Source organism: Lutzomyia longipalpis, chromosome 3, assembly GCF_024334085.1.
Source record: "Lutzomyia longipalpis isolate SR_M1_2022 chromosome 3, ASM2433408v1".
Classification (NCBI taxonomy): Eukaryota; Metazoa; Arthropoda; class Insecta; order Diptera; family Psychodidae; genus Lutzomyia; species Lutzomyia longipalpis.
The window spans coordinates 6,148,279-6,167,341 of record NC_074709.1 but is presented as its reverse complement, the minus strand read 5'-3'; the positions used below and the strand labels follow the sequence as shown (position 1 = coordinate 6,167,341).

Genomic DNA, 19,063 nt, shown 5'->3' with positions numbered 1-19,063 from the left:
CTAAGAAGGCAAAAAGTGATTTTTTTTAACTTTGTTAACTTCAATAATTAGGATACAAATGTACCCAACATGGGAAAACCAAGTTTAAGAAATACCCCAAGAAAACATTAAAAATGGGTATATTCTAACAGCTTTCCTAAGAGACCCCCTCCCATGTTGATCAAATTATGCATAAAAACCGATTAAAACAATATTTTTAAGAATATCTAATTATTTTTATTGATTCTTGTAAGAAATCGGGAAATTTTCATGGAAAACTCAAAATTCTCCGCGGATTTTTCGCGGGATAAACAGCGAAGCATTTTTTAGTGGGATTGACATAGAAAAAAAATAGTTTGACATTTCTAATCGCAAAGAGATGGCTAAATTGGTTTTCTTGTGATTTTTGGAGTCATTTTTTAGCATTTCCTCGGCAATTTCAACCATGTCCCTCACTGGAAACTACGACCAGAAATCCCAGCCAACCTGTCACTGCTGCTTCCGCCTCCTCCGGTGGATTCCGGTGGCTTTTATTGTGGCTGTAATTGGGTGGTCGTACTTTGCCTATGTTGTTCAGCTGTGTTTCTGTACGTGAGCCAGCTCCAACAGCACCCACACCCTTCCGGGGGGAGCGCCCCACATGGCTAAAATTTTCCTTTTCTTTGCAGTCAGTGTTACGTCAATTGCGGAACGAGCAATCCTCCTTATACTCTTCCACTTGTTCTTCTTGATGTTCATGTGGTCCTACTATCAGACAATTTTCACACCTATTGGAACGGTTCCGCCAAAGGTAGAGAGCAACGACAGCGCCCCTCCCGGGGAAGCCCCAATGAGTCATAACTGATAACACATTAATCCCTTTTTTCTCTCTTTTTTTTAAGCAGTTCCGCATCCCACCGAATGAGGTGGACAAGCTGAATAGGGCGGAAAATGAGGAGGCACAGAAGAGAATTCTCGAGGCATTCGCACGGGAACTTCCGGTGGTCAATCGCACCATAACGGGAGCCGTGAGGTACTGTGAAAAATGCCAACACGTGAAACCCGACCGTTGTCATCATTGCAGCGTCTGCGGGGTTTGTGGTAAGGCCACCACACTGTCCGGAAGTTAGTGCGTGACCTTCTAACTCTGTACGTTTCTTACTTTCTTTGCAGTTCTCAAAATGGATCATCACTGCCCTTGGGTGAGTCAGTATGTGGCAAGAGCTCTTAATACTTGATAAGCACGAATTTATGAAGAAACTTCGCGCGGGGTTTTTGCTCCCAGTTTGCTCGCGTTGTCCCTGAAAAATTCAAAGCTCTGCGACAAGAATTTATATTGAGAATTAATTCTTGGATCGATACACACAGAATTGAGAGACAAAGACGTTTCTATGAGACATATTTTGCATGAATGGAAATTTTTTTTTTTTGAAGGAATTGATTTATAAAGTTGAAGAAATTACAGAAAAATCGCGGAAGAATAATTGAAAAATAAATAACAATAATTTTGGGGCTCAGAAGCCTCAGAAGCTTCATTTTAGGAACGTATCTACTTGTCCTACTTGTTGTAAAAGTTTTCCTTGAGAATAGAGGAATAGACTATCAAGATCATCAACGTGAGGTCCGTTTTACATGCAGAAGAGTATCGATATACAACACTCGTTGGATGTATTTTCCGGTAAATTAACGTTAGAATAAACGTTAAACGTTGAAAGACAACGTCAAACGTAAGGTGAAATGCACAAAAGACAGAGAAGAAACTGGAAACGTTAGAGCAAATATTTAACGTTAAAATAAACGTCAAACGAAAATAAGTACATCACAGGTTAAAAAAAACGTTAATCGATAAAATAGGTTATGTGACGTTTTGATATGAAATCAGGAACAAAAATTAACAAATAAAAAAGGAAAAGAAGAAGAAACGTTTAAACAAACGATCATCATGGCACAATAAAGGCTAGAAAAAATGTCAGTCGTTAGAAAGAAAACGTCTATGGTTTGAAAAGAAATTTCAAACTTTGATTAATTGTCAAACGTCAAAACAAACGTCAAGCGAAAAAAAAAGTCTAATGTAATAAAGAGTTCGTTGAAGGGTTAAACGATGAAACAAAAACAAACATTCAACGTCAAACGTTAGAAAAAGCGTCAATTATTAGAAAAGCAGAGTTGAACGTTAGGATAATAGTTAATTGATGTTGTGAGTTCGGTCAAATGATAATTATGCTGATAATTTGCATTGCATTGATGTAGATCGACTTTACGTTCTGTGTATTGTTAGATTTTTGTATTGACATTATTTTCCCGCCGTTTCATTGCCCGAAGAAGAGGGAAACCCACGATCTCGAAACGTCGGACATGTAAATAAAGTGGGAAAGTAAAAAACAAGGTCTTTCCCGTGTTTCTATCAGGATAAAAGTTAATCATAAAAAGGTCGTTAAAAGGTCAGAAAAGGTTCCTTAATCGTTTGATAAAAAAAAACGTTAGAAAAAATACATTTCATACGATAGAACGGGATCTTAAAACATTAGAATAAATCGATAAAACATGGAAAATTTTCGTTAACCCTTTAAGGTTTTTTGGGTCATACGCTGACCCAAACGTGAAACATTTTATTTTTTCAATTATTTATGAATGTAATTGTTTTTCCATGTTACAAATTGCATCAAATTCACGCATAAGGGGTCAAAGAAGACGTTCTGACTGAGAAAAGTCCTCTAAAAAAATTCATAGAACAAAAATCGCGATAAAAGAGCGCATGTTTCAAGGTTTTTATGTTTCACGTTGGACGTTAAAGGGTTAAACGGCCGTTAGAACAGGAATGCAAGGGAAACATTAAACGTCAAAGGAAATATTTAAAAAAAATTTAATGTCAAACGTTAGAATTATTTCTTCTTCTTTTTAGTTTTATTCAGCCCGGACGTCATTTCGATATCCACATAGTCCGTTAGAATTCCTCAAAATAAAAGCTTCTAACTTGAATGCAACAGCCTTTAACGGTTTTTTTCGTTTTAGTATCATCGTTTTAGTCCAAACTCATAAAGTTATTCTTTCCAATTTTCTTTTTAACGTCCTAAACATTGAATTTAAATAAAAATCTAAGTAACACCCCCTAGGATAAATTTCTAGCTACGCTTTTGAGCCCCTATACTAATTAATACCTAAACTTTAAAAAGCCAGAGATTAGGCAAAAGAAAGACTGAAGCTAAAGAAAAAAATTCTTTTTCCCTTGAAGGTGGGCAACTGCATCGGCTTTACAAACTACAAATTCTTCATTTTGTTTCTGGGCTACGCTCTGACGTTCTGCCTGTACGTAGCCCTGTCGTCGCTGCCGTACTTTTTGCAATTCTGGCAGGGTGAACTTGAGGGTGGAATGGGTAGATTCCACATTGTTTTCCTCTTCTTCATCGCTGCCATGTTCGCCGTGAGCCTTGTTAGCCTCTTTGTCTACCACATCTACCTGGTTACGCTCAATCGAACAACACTGGAGGCCTTCAGGGCACCCATTTTCCGTGGCACGGGACCGGATAAGAATGGTTTCAGCCTCGGGCGCCTAAGTAACTTCCAGGAAGTCTTTGGGGATCAGAAAGTTCTCTGGTTTCTCCCCATTTTCACAAGGTAAGCAGCAACAACTTTTTTTTTCGGTTGCGTGTTGTTCACTGTTGTTGTTAACTCCGCGAGGGCGCAGGATAAAGGATTCCTAGCACATTCCTCATTTGTCCGGTAGTTGCATGCTAAGGGGAGAAAGAAAAATTTGAATTTGGCAAATTAAAAAGAAGAAAATCAACGGAAATCTCTTTAGCAACAGCTCATACACAGCATTCACAGCTTTGATACAAAGTTGATACTCTTAGCTATAACAACTAATTAGCTCCTAGTCTGCTGCATAGCCTGTTTAACACGTAGTTCTTGCATCTTTTAAACTTTTTTCTTTCGAGAAGACTACAAATTCACTTTAGAGATAGAAAATTCTGTTTTGTTTTATTTTCTTGTGATTAACCTCTTGTTGCGTGTTGGTCCATCAACAAATCAACAACAACAACAAACATCTCAACCTAATTTTATAGTTTTGGCGACGGATTGGAGTATCCAATTCAAGCACAGCATCAACGAGCACGTCCATCCACGTCGTATGCATCAATGGGGGAGACATCGACAAGGTTAGAGACCACAAGTAATCCACTGCTTCCCATCAATTCGAGTAGCAATTCCAGTAGCAATGATTGTACAAGAGATTCTGCAACTGTTTTACACGTTTGAGCTGCAACATTTATTCTTTTTTTTCTATAGAGATTTCTTTCTCGGAACTCTTTCTTTCTCTCAATGTCAAGTTTAGATTTTTAGATTTAGTCGAGAGGAAGAGGAAAGAGATTTAATTGATTAGAAGAAAGAAAACTCAGATGAAGAACTTGAAGATTTATGAAAAAAAACATGGCTGCTCTAGTCTAGAACTAAAAACTAACGCCCTCTAATGCACAATACGAACACCCGAAGCCCACCTCTTGTTTTTGGTGCAAGAAAATGAACGTTTTGAGAAATTTTTATGTATTTGTAAAAATAGTTTCTTTTACAAAATTTAGGAGCATATTTATATAAAATAAAATCATTTTCCATCCTTATTCTTATTAATTAAAAAACAAGAAAAATGATGAGGATTTGAATAGCTTAACACTTGGAGGACATGAATTTCTAACCTCAAACTTTGAGCTTGATTTTCTTGTAAAAAGAAATCGTTTTTCCAGATTTTCCTTTAACGAACTTCTAGTATTTGAAGTTGCCTACACATAGATGTAAAATTTATAAAGTTGGAATGATTTTAATCTCTGGTGGTTAAAAAGGTCGAATTGGTAGCGATTACCAGATTTGTCCTCAAGTGTAAAGATCGAAGGAATATCGATTAATATCGTCAATCGATTTATTTAACATATCGTGATCAAAATATCGATTTCTCTAATTTTCCCCGAAGCTAAAATGATTTTCTTTTATGTTTGTTATAATTCAAAATTAGTAAATGTTGATTTTTTTCTTTTACCAATATCAGAATTTTGCGACAATATTTTAAAAGTCTGAAAGAAAGAAAAACTATTAAGAATTTTTCCTGGATCACAAGTACTCCTTTATTTTTTTCATTTTGGTCATGGTTAAATAAACCTTAAAAAGTTTTTTTTAAAGATTTTCTAAAGAATAATTGAAAAATTGACAACTAACGACATCTATTGTAGAATTTGCTTTGAAATAAAAACAACTACAAGCATAAAAAATTCTATAAAGGTAAAATTAAAATGTTTAATATTGATAATTAAACGTGAAAACTATTTATTCTTTTCTGTTATCAAAAATTCAGAGATTAAATGACATTTTTTATATTTTATGTCCAAGCGCCATCTATTAAGTTTTTATATGTTTATTAAATTGTCTTAAAGTTATATCTTTTATCTTTTTATTCAAAGCAAGTTTTAAAAGACAGATTAAGCAACAAAGTTAACAAAAAAATTTTTAAAATTTTGTTTTTAATTTAGAATTTTCGCATTGAAAAAATAATTTCCATCAAAACCAAATTCTTTCCAAACTAAATAAAAAAGTTTCTTAAAACTTATTTCTAGATTTTGTCTTAGAAATTTTTTATTTTTCAAAAAATAATTTTTATTTTTCAAAAAAATTTTATTTTTCAAAAAATAATTTTTATTTTTCAAAAAATAATTTTTATTTTTCAAAAAATAATTTTTATTTTTCAAAAAATAATTTTTATTTTTCAAAAAATAATTTTTATTTTTCAAAAAATAATTTTTATTTTTCAAAAAATAATTTTCATTTTTCAAAAAATAATTTTTATTTTTCAAAAAATAATTTTTATTTTTCAAAAAATAATTTTTATTTTTCAAAAAATAATTTTTATTTTTCAAAAAATAATTTTTATTTTTCATAAAGATTATCAAAAACTTTCCATAGAATATTCTAGAACGAAAGAGATCGGAATTCCCTTGAAAATCCTTTAGTTCAAAAGGCAATTAATTCGTCGTTATTGTTTTCTACAACCGGATTAAAAAATATCCCCGCAGTTGCATTTGGAGCCTTTGATGAAAACCGAAAAAGAAGTAATTAGAAAGATTCCTTGTTGGATATGCCAAAAGTTCTTCGTCTGAGTTTTATTTCTCTTTTAACTTTTAACATAATTAATAACTAGTTAGTGTATTAGTTTTAAGGTTTTTCAAGACTCTGAGAAGCTGGAAGATTTATTATGATTTCTGTGAGCTAAAGGTATTTGTTCAAATGGATTTTTTCTTATACATTTTTGATGTTTTTTTTATATTATAAAAGTTACGGCAGATGAATGTTCTAGAAAGATGATAGTTTAGTGAGATTTTAGAATGAAAAAAAAAATAATGTAAAATAAAATTCTCCTGCTGTTGGCACTTTATTCTTTTAACTAGTATTGAAAACGTTTTGTTCTTTTGATAGAAAAGAACCCTTCGTTGGCTTCTCTTTTAGGCACTTTTAGAATGTAGAACTTTTTTTGTATTTCACCAAAACATTTTCTTTCTTTTAATTTACTTAAAAAATGGTGTTTTTATAGCAAAACATTGTTCACTAAAAAAAATCATTTAATTGAAAGAATTGACAAAGAATAAAATTGACTGAATGAGATGAAAATTGATAAAAAAAATTGAGCTGAAAAGTGATAAAGAAATAAAATTGAATGATTAAAAATTGGTTTTTAATTTGCCATCTTCATTGTAGGAGCGATCCTTTTTCCTTCTTTTGAGATGTATTTTTTTTTCTTTCATTTTTGTGTCCATTTTTTTCGTCTTGACCGTTGGCTTTTGCTCTATTTTTGTGGTTGAAGAGAAAATTCATTTTTTTGAATCAACAAGTAGATCGCTTTAATGTTGAAACGATCTCATTTTGCAGCGTTGGTGATGGTGTCTCCTATCCAATTCGCTGTATGGAGGACGAAGAGGATACCGAGTCCCTCTTGGGGGCGGATAGTCGACAAGAATTTGAAATTTTTTCACGCAGTGATGCCTCAATTGTGGATGATATTCACTGAAAATGAAAAGAAAGATTTTCCAGCGTCTATCGCAGCTTCCTTTTGACAAAAAAAAAACAATTTCCAAACAAATATTAAAGAATAACAAAAAATGAGATAAAAGCCAGAAATTCTACTTAGAAAAGCAAGATGGTGGTTTTGTAAATAAGAAATAATTGTATATTTTTCTCTATGTGTGAACATTTGGAAGGTACTTGAGGTGAGAGAACGATGTTGATCAAGCGCCAGAAGGAGGAATTGACAAGTAAAAGGATTTTTATCAATTTTAGTGATAAATTTTAGCGGAAAAAAGTGTGCAAAAAATGTCTAAAATCAGAATAATTTTTAAAAAAGAAAATGCTTTATAAATGAAAATTTTAGTAAGTTTTAGATACATAAGCATTCCATAAATTTGCATTTGATTTATTATATAATCTACTAATAAATAATTCGTAATTCAGTCACAAATAAATCTGTGAGAAATTCTAATTTGAGATATTTTTCTTCTACCGACGGCATTGCATGCGACGGTTACGTCGGCCATCTTTGTTTTACCTCAGTGACATCGCAAATTCTTCGCTCGAATGCTGCAACGGCTGCAACAGAAACTTTTCCCTTCGCTGATCTTGTGTAGATTTTTTGCTTAATCTTTCGCCATCGTTTAACAATTTAATGGAAAACTGCAAGGAGAATTATTAAAAATGAAACACAAACGAAACATATTCAAATAAGTTTTTCCCGTCGGCAATTTAAATTATGACGGTTATGACTCAATTTGCGCGTCTTACAAGTAGGAAAAGTTTAAAATAGAACTGAGGAAAAATCTTTATAGAACTTTTCATAAAAATTAAGAAAAATTCAGAGAATTCTTTAGAATATTTCTGGAAAATTTTTAATATTTCCCCATGAATTTTTCAAAGACGGTTATTCTCAAAAATTCCCCAATAGGATCTCTCATTAATTTTCACACAGGAATATCACCTTTTAATTACCCAAGAAATCCTAAATGTAATCCTTAATGATAATCCGGTGGAGCTTAGAGAAAAGGACGGTCGCTCTAATAGTTGTGAAAATTTGACCTGGCTGGCTCCTTTGCCATCATTAGGACACAAAATGGCTGACAAAGCTAGCCTATAAAAGACGGCGCGGAGAATCCTCAGCAATTCATTTCACATTCAGCTTTCGTGAGAGTAACATCAAAAAACTAAAAGCCAGTAAAAATGTCTTTTGAAAACCTTGAGGAGGCCACGAATAGAAAGGATTTGATGATGGCGTTCCGGAAACTGGAGCAGGAGGGACTTGCTGAATATATACAGAGTCTTGAGGTAAGTCTCGATCTATAAAAAACAGTTTTAATAATTTTCCTTTTCAACCAAATATGTTTTAATGTGAAATTCTTAGTGAATCACTAAGAATCTCATAACAAAACATCTTGATTTTCGTCAAAAAATTCTTTGCAAAAGCTCTTTTTGTACAGAATTCTAATTTTTTTTTCATTTTATTTTGTCTTTGCAGATGCCGTCTCCAACATATACTGATTCAAGTGGATACGACTCAAGTACCTCACCAGTGCGTCAGGAGATAGAAGATGCAATCGCGAGAGAACTGAATGCAAGAGCCCAAGAACCAGGATTTGTACCAGACCCAGCTCCGCACCAATGCGCTGTAGCGGCTCTAGCCGCTCAACAACACGCTGTAGCCGCTCAACAATACGCTGCAGCGGCGCCAGTTCACCAGCAGTATGTGGCGCCACCAGCGCCTCAAGAAATGGTGGTGCAAGTTAGGGGACCAGCTCAAGCATATGAGGCTCCTCAGAATCGGGCTCCAGCAGCAGGGCCCATTCGCAACAACAGAGACAGAAGGCGAATGGTTTTCACGAGAGCGCAGACGGAGGCTCTCGAAGCGCGTTACAGGGAGAATCCCTACATTGCGCGTCTCGACCGTATTCATTTGGCCAAGAGAATTGGAGCTCCAGAGGATAACGTGAAAACGTGGTTTCAAAATCGCCGCGCCAGAGAGAAGCAGGGGCGTGTCGCACCAAGGAATGAGCCCACGGAAGAGCTTCCACAGGCGGCTGTAGAGATGCCGCAGCAGCCACAACACCAACACCATCAGCTTGAGCATAACTACGCTCAAATGCCTCCACAGCAGCAATATCAGGAGCCTGTGGTGTATCAGGAGCCTGTGGTGTATCAGGAGGAGCCTCCGATGTATCAGGAGCCTCCAATTTATCAGGAACCTCCGATTTATCAGGAGAATCAGCAATTCGACATCCCTGCCCTTAATCATCCAGAACCACCCGCAATGCTGTCGCTATCACCGGAATCGTTCGAAGACTTCAATCCAGACATCTTCTTTATGTAAAATTCTTGTAAAATGGATAGATCTTGTAACGACTTAGCTATGATAAAAGTTTGTGAATAATTAATGTGAATAGAATCTGATAAACTGATAAATGGATGTGAATAAATGATTCTCAAAATGTAAAAATAATATTTTAATAGGTTCTTCTGGTTCTTCTCGCATTTTTTCGCTTTTCTTTGATTTTTTCTCTTTGTGTGGAATCGGGAATTTTTCAGCTGAATGCAGACAAAAAAAGGTAAGTCAAATGTTCTATTCTTTTCTTATAACTAATTTATTAACTGAACACAAAATATAAGAGTCCTCTTAAATGAAAAAAAAGAAGAACTTAAAAGAAAAAAAATATTTAGAGGAACTTGTCTTCAAGTCCAGAATTCAATTATATAACAATCAATTTCTCAATCAAAATTCTCGAAATTTTCCGTAGAAAAAGTTCTAAAATTATTCCTTTAACTGTAACCGAATCAATTTGATTTATATGAAAATTATGCGCTAAAAATTCACAAATAAAATTTTCCAAATTAACAAGCAAATAAATCTTTTTGAGTTTTCGCGTCTTTCGACTGTAAAAAAGACTTTCTCAATCAAAAATTATAAGCTGTTAAATTCATGACTTTACTTACTGGCCACCCTGTGTAAAAAAAAATATTCGCTTTCTTACATAAAAGCATCACAAAGAAGCCTACACTTGATTAGGGCCTTGGGGAATTATTTCTATAGAAAATTCTTAAACATTCGCGTTGAAAAGCTCCACTTTTTAAAAACTTCCAGAACGACCAAACAATTGGATCAAGGGTTAGTTTTGACTTTCAATAAAGCTTATGATCGTCAACAAATAAACTCTTTAATGATTTTTTTATTCATATCAGATCTTTTAGAAGATGAATATTTTATGAGAATTATCTTACCTGTAAAGAATTAAAAGAAACAAACATAATTTTCTGAAAATAAAATGAAAAAATGCATCGAGAAAATTAAGTTAAAGCTTTAGGAGCTTTCAACTGCCATATTATGCATGCCTTTACCTTTTTTGTGATCCTCCTCCCGTCCTTTTCTCTCTTTCAGTAGAATTCTTGGAGATTTCCTTTTATTTGTTTAGAATTTTTAGTTATTTTTAATCCCAAATTTATTAGTTGGTATACCACAATCGTGGCATACCAAGTATTGTAATCGTCGGAAAAACCGACCACCTCAGATCGGGCTCAAACTTGGTATGAGCACGTTTTAGACTTCCCACATTACGAAAATGGTGGTGGAAAATTTTTGATCCGGCCGGCCTGCCGGCCGGCCTGCCGGCCTTCCGGTGGTCCAAACTTTGCCTTATAACTCGAGAACGGTAACAGATAGAGACTTCCGGTTTGAAGTTTTCTATAGAAATGTGGGTGTAAAATTTCATTTTTTCGCATTTTCAAAATACAAGATGGCCGCCGTCCGCCATTTTGAAATACCATCAACTACTTCCCTTATAGCAAGAGATCTGAAATTTTAGTATGTTGTAGAGCTGAGTAAGACGTTTTCATCAACAATTCATACTTGAAAATCGGTCAAGCGGTTTAGCAAATATGGCGGCCTAAAGCAAAAAGTGTTTTTTCAATATAACTTGAAAACGGCTTGACCGATTTTGACCATCTTGGTATCAAATGAAAGGTATTGAGAAGCCCTACAACTGTCTAGAACATTCCAAGTTCCAAAAACATCCGCAAGAGGCGCTAAAATCAAAAACAAAAATTGCCTAACTTTAAGGGGCAATATCTCCGAACATCTGTTATAGATTTTCTTTAAATTTTGATATGTTGTGGCCTGACTCAATATCTGTCACCAGTCCGAAAATGAAGAAAATCTATGTCGCCGTTTAGAAGATATGGCCATTTGAAAAATTCTTGCATTTGAAAAGTTCTAAGAGCCATATCTCTTGAACGGTCTGTCCGATTTTGCTCAATTTGGTATCAAATTAAAGGTTTTGCAAAACTCTACAACTTTTTAGAACATTAAAAACCTTTAGAACCATTCCTTGAGGTCAAAAAGTGCAAAAAACTGTTTTGGTCAAACATATATCCGCCATTTTGTGTTCTGGAGGTGACCTTGAAAATTATTGAAATTTATGTCAATTTATAGCCTATTTTAATACCTTTCCAAAACTAGTCAAGAAATTTCTGTAGGTCTTATAGAACTTCAGATATGAGCATTTTTATCTTTCATATTGATGAATTTCATAAAAAAAAATCAACTTTGCCTACTAATTCTGCTCACAAATTAAATTAAAACGCATAGACTGACCCATCCGCGTTGTGGTATACCAACTCTAATAACTGGACGCGTTATGATTGACTTTCTTTATTTATTTCTTTTATTTCTTGTAGAGAAAGGCACAAACAAACCACGAAGGACAAGCTTATAAAAGATGACAAAATAAATAATAAAAAATAATTTTTAGTGATTTTCGCCAAAAAGTTTTTATTTGAGCTCAAATTATTAACCAAAATACATTTTTTAGAAACATTAATTCAAGAAAATGCTTTACCTATATCTATTACATAAATTCTATTGACTATTTTCTTTTAAAACTTAGTTCCTAACGAATATTCTTGGAATTTTGCTCACGTCTTCACGAGGTCCTAAATTTTCTAAACGAGTTTTTTTTTATTTTGGACTTCAAAAGCTCAAATTCAACAAAGTAAAATTGCTCGAATTTCAGAATTTTGAATAAGGAAGAATCTTTATAAAACTTTTCATAAAAATGAAGAAAAATCAGAAAATTTAAGTAAAAGAATTTTCCAGAATATTCCTGGAAAATTTTTCATAAATTCTTCAAAGACGGTTATTCTCAAAAATTCCCCCAAAAGGATCTCATTAGGTATATTTCACACGGAATATCACTTTTTAATTACCCAAGAAATCCTAAATGTAATCCTTAATGATAATCCGATGGCAATTAGAGAAAAGGACGGTCGCTCTAATAGTTGTGAAAATTTGACCTGGCTAACCTCATTAGGACACAAAATGGCCGAAAAAGCATAAAATTCAGCTGCGGAGGATCCTCAGCAATTCAGTAAAAATGTCTTTTGATAACTCTGAGGAAATTAACCACATCATGGAGCAGGAAGAGAGATTTAACGAAATTCTAGGTTATTGTCTTGCGGTAAGTTTTAAATTAATTAAAAAATACCTTTTCTGATATTATGTGGCCAGAGATTCAAGCTTTTAACGAACTTTTTCATTTTCGTCTTTATTTGAGGTGAAAGACGGCATTATTTATCATCAAGAAAAAGCTCTTTTTTTTTACTGATTTGCGACTACAAATCGTCAAATAAAAGCTCACACGTAATTATGAGGTAGATCTAACTAGTTAAATAGTAAATTTTCCCTTAAAGCTCCAAAGCTCTACTTTTTGAAAACTTCCAGAACAACCAAAATTGGATTTCAGGCTGATTTTTGACATAAAATGGGTCATATTTGAAAGATTTTTATTTTCTTTAAATTAATGCGAAGTTTTGGGAAAGATTTTTAAGAAGAATTGACTTACCTGTAAACGATGTAAGCAAATAAACATAATTTACAAGAAATTATACATTATGTTGTACATGACACTTTGAGGCCAAAAAAGGTTGAAAACACATTTTTTCATGGGAAAATAGATTAAATTTCCTTAAAAAATTATTCTCAAAATTTAATAAACCTGCGTTCTGTTACAACCAATGCAATGCAATGAAATCACTTCTTGCTTTCACGAACTTTCTACAAATATTTTAATAAAGCTTTGCGGTACCTTTTTTGCAATCTCAGTTATAAAAGAAAACTTGAATTACCTTTTTTTAAAAAATAATAAAAATGTTTCAAGTTAACACTAATAGAAAAAGTTTGTAAAATATTTATTTTTAAACATTAAAATGTATTGAAGAAATACGAGAAATCAAGAAAAAGCTTTCAGAGCTTTCAACCGCCATATGAATCTTCTTCTGTGAGATTTTCTGGAATGTCGATCTCCATTCCATACGTTGTTATTTGTTATTTTTTAATCAACTATTAGTGAATGATTTTAATCGATACTTTGATATTTTAACACTTCAACGCTCATTGAGATGCTTCCAAATTTTTTTTGCATCTTCCTCGGAGATTATTTATTCGTATATTGAGAGAATCAATCGCATAATGTAATAATGGTAATAATATATCACGATATGATCTGCATAGATCATTAGAAGAGCATTGAACTTATTCTTATATTTTTTTTATTTAAACTCAAAATAATCAGAAAAATAAAGTTTCAATAAATATTATTATGATAAATGCGATCCTTGAAGTGTTAAAGACGATCAAAATAATCAAGCTCGCGATATTTTTCATAAATTTTTTCATAAAATCGATTAGAAAATTACTAAATTTTCACAAACTAAAAAAAATGTATCGCAAAATTCTAATTTTTTTAAAATAAAATTGTAAGAAATTCGCGTAAGAAATGATTAGATTTTAATTAACATTAAATCAAAATATCTTCAAGAAAAACATATCTCTATAAAGTTTGTTGGAAAATTTGAACACTTGGGAATTATAAATAAAATATACCTGATAGTCCTTTAGCACTAAGGGTCAAGAAGAGTCACAGAAAAACTCATTAAATCATACTCAGAGCTATTGCAGGATTATAATTTGTGAAGTAAAGTTGGAAAATTTCAGCCCTAGAGGGCACAGAGAGGAAAGAAAAAGTAAATGAACTGAAAATGCATTTTCTCGGTTGAAAAAATATTTATTTGAGGTCAAATAAAACAATTTTAAACAGAAAAAATCTTAATTGAGTCCTTGAATAAGTTCTAATGATTGAAAAATATTCAGAATTTAAGTTTAGAACAGCCTCTAAAGAACAGGACGATATTCGTTAATTTTAAGGCAAATGAGGCGGATCATTGCTGATTAAATGAAAATATAAATTCTAAAAACTAATCAATCTCTTAAAGCAAATAGAATTTTTTAAGATAATAACGTTCTATTGCTCCTCAAAGATTTAAATGTTGTGTAAAATATAACATCATGCTGAATAGAATGGAATAAAAGAAACAATTTATATGATTATTCCGTTATTACATCAATTGTTTGAACAAAGAACAAAACATTATTCTCGATTAAGAATTTTTACGTTGACAAAATTATTAATTAATTAAATTTATTTATTTCATAATTTTGCAATAAATTTATTTTCAACTATAAACAAACATAATTTTAATCAAATCTCCCACAAAAGGATGATCTTAGAATCTCATTAAAATAAGAAAATAAATGAAAATGATGATGAATTTTACCCCAAAATGGTTTATTTTCCCCCTCCACAATTTTTAAATTATTATTCTTTGATTGAGCAGCCCCTCAATCCCACATAAATTGCTTCTTTTCTGTTAATTTATTTATTTATTTTGAGGATAAAAATTGAAAAAAGTGATCATGAAATAAATGATTTTCTCCTAAAAATAATTTCATAAAAATTGCTAAAATTTGCAACATTTTCATCTCATGCCCAACATGCTGTTGTAGCATAAAAAGGGGCGGAGATGGAAAAATTTTACCTTTGAATTTTATGCTCGCCCTGGCGTCGCTTTGGGTTTTCCCAGGTAGATTTGGTCTGTGAATTTTCCTCATATATCATTCTCAAAAACTACTAATCCCTTGAGACGATCCCACAGAAGATCTCCTCATTGGTGCACACAGGCAGGTAAAGCTGCTACCTAGAGGTACTTTGTGTGCAAAGGAGCTTCTCGATGGTTATAAAAGACCCTGCTCAGTGAGCTTGTGGATCATTTGCTGTACAGTTTCTGTCCCGTAATAGTCACCCAGAGGAGAGTGAGAGAAGTCTTTGTTTGCCCCAAAGTGAGTGGAAATTGTGGTTTTTGTTACAAGAAAAAAAAATTTCGTGAATTCTTCAATGATAAAAATGAGTGACTACGTGCCATCGACCGCCATGGATAACTTTGAGAGTATCGGGAATGCCCTCGATGAGGTAAGTTTCTTTTTCTGTGTGCGCGAAGGTGGGTGGGTGAGAGACTGTAGTTGTTAACACGCTCCCTTGTTTCCAGAAGATCCGGAAAATTGAGTCTGATCTAGTGCAAAATGCTGATGGATCTTGGACGTCGCGATCAGCAAGCACATCCCCGCGCGATAGCCCCCCTGGAAGCACAATCCTCCATCCTGGGTTGAGTCTCATTGAGGATCCCAACAGCAAGGAGCTCCCCAAGCCACAGGGTACACCGCCATGGGAGAGGATTGATGATGACTACTATGTGCCCCCAAAGCAATCAACGCTCCCACCGCCACCACTTCATCAGACCGCTGTTGTGCGCCAATCAGCAACCGTTGCACCACTTCCGGTGCAACGTGCAACCACCAAGACACCCGAAACGGAATTCCGTGAGGCTGTGAAGAAGCGCTCGCGCACACAATTCAGCAGCAACCAACTTGTGGCACTCGAAAGGGCTTTTGCCAACAATATCTACATCACACGCGCTTCCAGGGGAGTCCTGGCGCGGGAGTTGTGCCTATCGGAGAAACAAATCAAAATCTGGTTCCAGAATCGACGCATGAAGGAAAACAAGGTGCTCAAGGGCACGCAGGCACACAAGGCAAATCGTTTAGCCGCCACAGCGGTGAAGAATCTCAAACGTTTGGAGGAGAAGCAGAAGGATCAGAGCATCGTCTCACGATTGATGTCCCAGCGTCAGGCGGTGATCGGTCAGGCTACTTCCTATGCTGCCAATGGAAATTTCCTTTCAGGCGATGATGTCCATCAGGTGCGCGCCGTGCAGCAGTACCATCAGTATCCCCCAGCTCCACCACCATACCCAGCAGGATCGCAACTCTACCAGGAACAGCGATCGTACTACCAGCCAGATGTGCAGTACCAGCCAAATGGCGGTGGTGTCTACCGCAGTGAGATGGAGAAGCCTCAATTCGACATCCCAATGCCGTACAACTATGCTGATCATACGTTGGATCAGCTGCACGATCACCTCATGGATTATCCCATTGTGAGTGGGATGCTGATCAACGATATGCCCAGCTCAACGATCGCCTGGGGAAATATCCTCGATCGCCAGCTAACGGCGTAAAATCATTCCCGTACGCGATCTCAGTCGTGAGAAGATCGCAAAATGATCTCTACATGCTACCTGATCATGCGGTACAACAAACTTCATCTTCATCATTTTCGTGCCATCCGTGGCCTTGTTCTTGTCTATACTTACAACATTACTCGTAAGTCTTGCTTCATTTTATGTAACAAAAGAATTTTTAAGAAGTATATTTCTTAAAGAAAAATATTTTATTTTGTAAAATATTCAGTAGCGATCTCATTTTATTCAATTAAACAGTAAAAACCTGATAAAAAGATCGCCGTATTTTAAGCTATAAAGATAACAATTCTTTGTGAATATATTTTATATTTTATAAATTGTATATCGCACTCATCGCACTGATTTTTTAAAAGAGAAAAAACTGTTAAATGAACGATGAAAGCAAAATGAAAAAAATGTTAAAAGTGTCTTTGAGTGTGAAGGGAGATTAAAGAATTGAACAAAAAAAAATCTCAAAGTTTTTTCCTTTATTATCAACAACAGAAGCTCCCACGTGGCTCTATCGGGAATTTCTTTGCTTCAAATTCCTGGGCTGGTCGTTCAACTTGTTTGCTTTGAGGAGAAGAAAAAAATTTCCGCAGGTGAATCCCGCAGATGCCATTAGAGGCCTCGTGCCACGCAGGAGTCAGGCAGCTTTCTTCTAATTGCTTTTGCCACTTCTCGGTCATTCGGGGGCTTTCTTTACCTTTCACCCGATACCTGAGCTATAGGTAGAAAATGCCAGAGAAGAAATCACTTCCCTCGATATCTCGGTGTCGCTCACAGGGGCACACGGGGGTCCAGCTATATGCATTCACCTGATTCACCCATTTTTGGGGCGGAAATTCTCTTAATTGCTTCTTGGGTGGGTTGACTTAATTGTTTTTCAGCTCGTTCCAGCTTCAGTGAGAGGAAATGGATTTATTTACAATGAAGGCTCTAACTCAGGTGGGTAATTTTGTGTAAAAAAATATTGGTGCTGATAAAATAATTTTAAATTTCTTTTATAGAAAAAAACTTTTTGGCAAAATTAAACTCTTTTTTCTTTGCCTTCTCTTTGAAACGTTATTGGTAAATTAATTTAAATTGCTATAATAGATGAAAAAATTCAAGCTTTCAAAAAATAAACAAAATAAAATGGAAAAGATAACGATTGAACAAGAAATAGTAAAAAAAACATTTTTTTTTAAATTATTATTTCTGAAAATCTCTTCATTTCACTCGTTTTTGCTGAAAAATGCGATTGTTGATTGACCGAAATTACTGAGATTATCCCTTTCGCGTTTTTTTGGTTCACGCTGACCCAAACGTGAAACATTTTAATTTTTAAAATTATTTATGAATTTAATCGTTTTTTCGAGTTAGAAAAGCATCAAATTCACGCAAAAGAGGCCAAAAAAGACATTATGACTGAGAAAAGTCCTCTGAGAACATTCATAGAATAAATATCGGGATAAAAGAGCGCATGTTTCAATGTTTTTATGTTTCACTTTGGACGCGAAAGGGTTATACCCCAGAATTTGTCTTTAGAAAAATCAGTTTAAGCTTTAAGCTTAATTTTCTTTTATAAAGAAAACGTTTTACCAGATTTTCCTTTGACGAACTTCCAGTATTTAAAGTCGCCTACAGATGTAAAATCTTCATCTATAGCTGTTTAAAAAAATCGAATTGGCAGCGATTACCAGTTTTGTCCTCCAATTGTTAATTAGGGTTTTTTCGTACAACTTTTTGTAGTTGTTTTAACTGATTTCCATACTTATTTAATCCGTTCGCTTCTGCATGAAACATAAAAATATTCAATCTTTTTATCGCGATTTTTTTCCAAAGGGCATTACTCACTCTGAACGTTTTCTTTGGTCTAAACTACAGAAATTACATAAATTCAACGCATTTCTATTTCAATCTCGGTGAATTCGGAAAACTAAAACATTTAATATTTGGGTCAACGTATGATCCAAAGGACGCGAAAGGATTAAAACAAAGAATATCTTATTATTTGAAAGTTTTTAGGATTTTTTGGGTTATACCTATCTACTGATATGCTTGACCATGAAGCTTACAATTATATTCCCATATGGCTTTGCCTTACCTTCAACGACTATACTGAATCTTTTCTATTTGGCTCAATCTCGCCCTCAACTGTTGTTGAAAATTCTTCCCCTGCTGTAGGTCATTGCTTTCTTTTTTTTACGCGCCCAACTATGCATCCACAGGTGACTCACCTTGCCTCAAAAGATTCTCCAAAAAAAAAAACATTTTCATTTATCAGTCGCGTGGTCTTTTTTTTTTGCCCCAAAAATCATTGTTTTTCTTTTCTTTCTTCTTCAAACTAAAATAACTACAAAAGTGAAGAAGAAAAAACTGTTTTTGCTCTCTATGGCAATGCATTGACCCTCCTTTTTGGGCATCCTGTCGCCAGGCGGCCGGTGACCTTTTCTTGCAAAAATACACAAAAAGGGCCGTAAATCTTTCCTTTCACAACTTTCGCACTCTCTTGAGAAGAGAAAAAAAGAGCCACTCGAAATCCTTTTGGCACCTTCTTGAACAGAAGTTTTAGTTCTCTCAACTCGAGGGCAATTTAGGGTAAAATTCTTGGAGAAAAAAAAGGTTCTTGAAAGGGAAAGTG

General features: G+C 34.3%; 3 protein-coding genes across 7 annotated transcripts; all 3 read left to right on the top strand.

Moving 5' to 3' along the window:
• The first annotated feature begins 292 nt into the window (after positions 1 to 292).
• LOC129791674 (palmitoyltransferase ZDHHC20-B) lies at positions 293 to 7,471 on the top strand. 4 transcript variants are annotated; one of them, XM_055829953.1, is made up of 6 exons: positions 293 to 566; positions 648 to 769; positions 864 to 1,059; positions 1,132 to 1,160; positions 3,191 to 3,573; positions 4,023 to 4,574. In XM_055829953.1, the coding sequence occupies exons 1-6, from the start codon at positions 425 to 427 to the stop codon at positions 4,213 to 4,215; spliced, it is 1,065 nt and encodes a 354-aa protein (XP_055685928.1). In that variant the 5' UTR covers positions 293 to 424; the 3' UTR covers positions 4,216 to 4,574. The 4 variants fall into 4 exon arrangements, with proteins under 4 accessions (XP_055685928.1, XP_055685930.1, XP_055685929.1 ...); XM_055829955.1 differs by lacking the exon at positions 4,023 to 4,574 and adding an exon at positions 6,865 to 7,471 and having other exon boundaries at positions 333 to 566; XM_055829954.1 differs by lacking the exon at positions 4,023 to 4,574 and adding an exon at positions 6,865 to 7,471 and having other exon boundaries at positions 333 to 566; positions 861 to 1,059.
• Positions 7,472 to 7,566: 95 nt separating this feature from the next.
• Positions 7,567 to 9,472, top strand: LOC129791677 (homeobox protein BarH-like 1). Its single transcript, XM_055829959.1, has 2 exons — positions 7,567 to 8,307; positions 8,498 to 9,472. The coding sequence occupies exons 1-2, from the start codon at positions 8,203 to 8,205 to the stop codon at positions 9,344 to 9,346; spliced, it is 954 nt and encodes a 317-aa protein (XP_055685934.1). The 5' UTR covers positions 7,567 to 8,202; the 3' UTR covers positions 9,347 to 9,472.
• A 5,213-nt stretch (positions 9,473 to 14,685) lies between these two features.
• LOC129791673 (homeobox protein Hox-B4-like) lies at positions 14,686 to 16,908 on the top strand. Of its 2 annotated transcripts, none has more exons than XM_055829950.1 (2): positions 14,686 to 15,329; positions 15,409 to 16,908. In XM_055829950.1, exons 1-2 carry the CDS (start codon positions 15,255 to 15,257, stop codon positions 16,432 to 16,434), a joined length of 1,101 nt encoding a protein of 366 aa, XP_055685925.1. In that variant the 5' UTR covers positions 14,686 to 15,254; the 3' UTR covers positions 16,435 to 16,908. The 2 variants fall into 2 exon arrangements, with proteins under 2 accessions (XP_055685925.1, XP_055685924.1); XM_055829949.1 differs by having other exon boundaries at positions 15,118 to 15,329; positions 15,406 to 16,908.
• Positions 16,909 to 19,063: the final 2,155 nt, after the last annotated feature.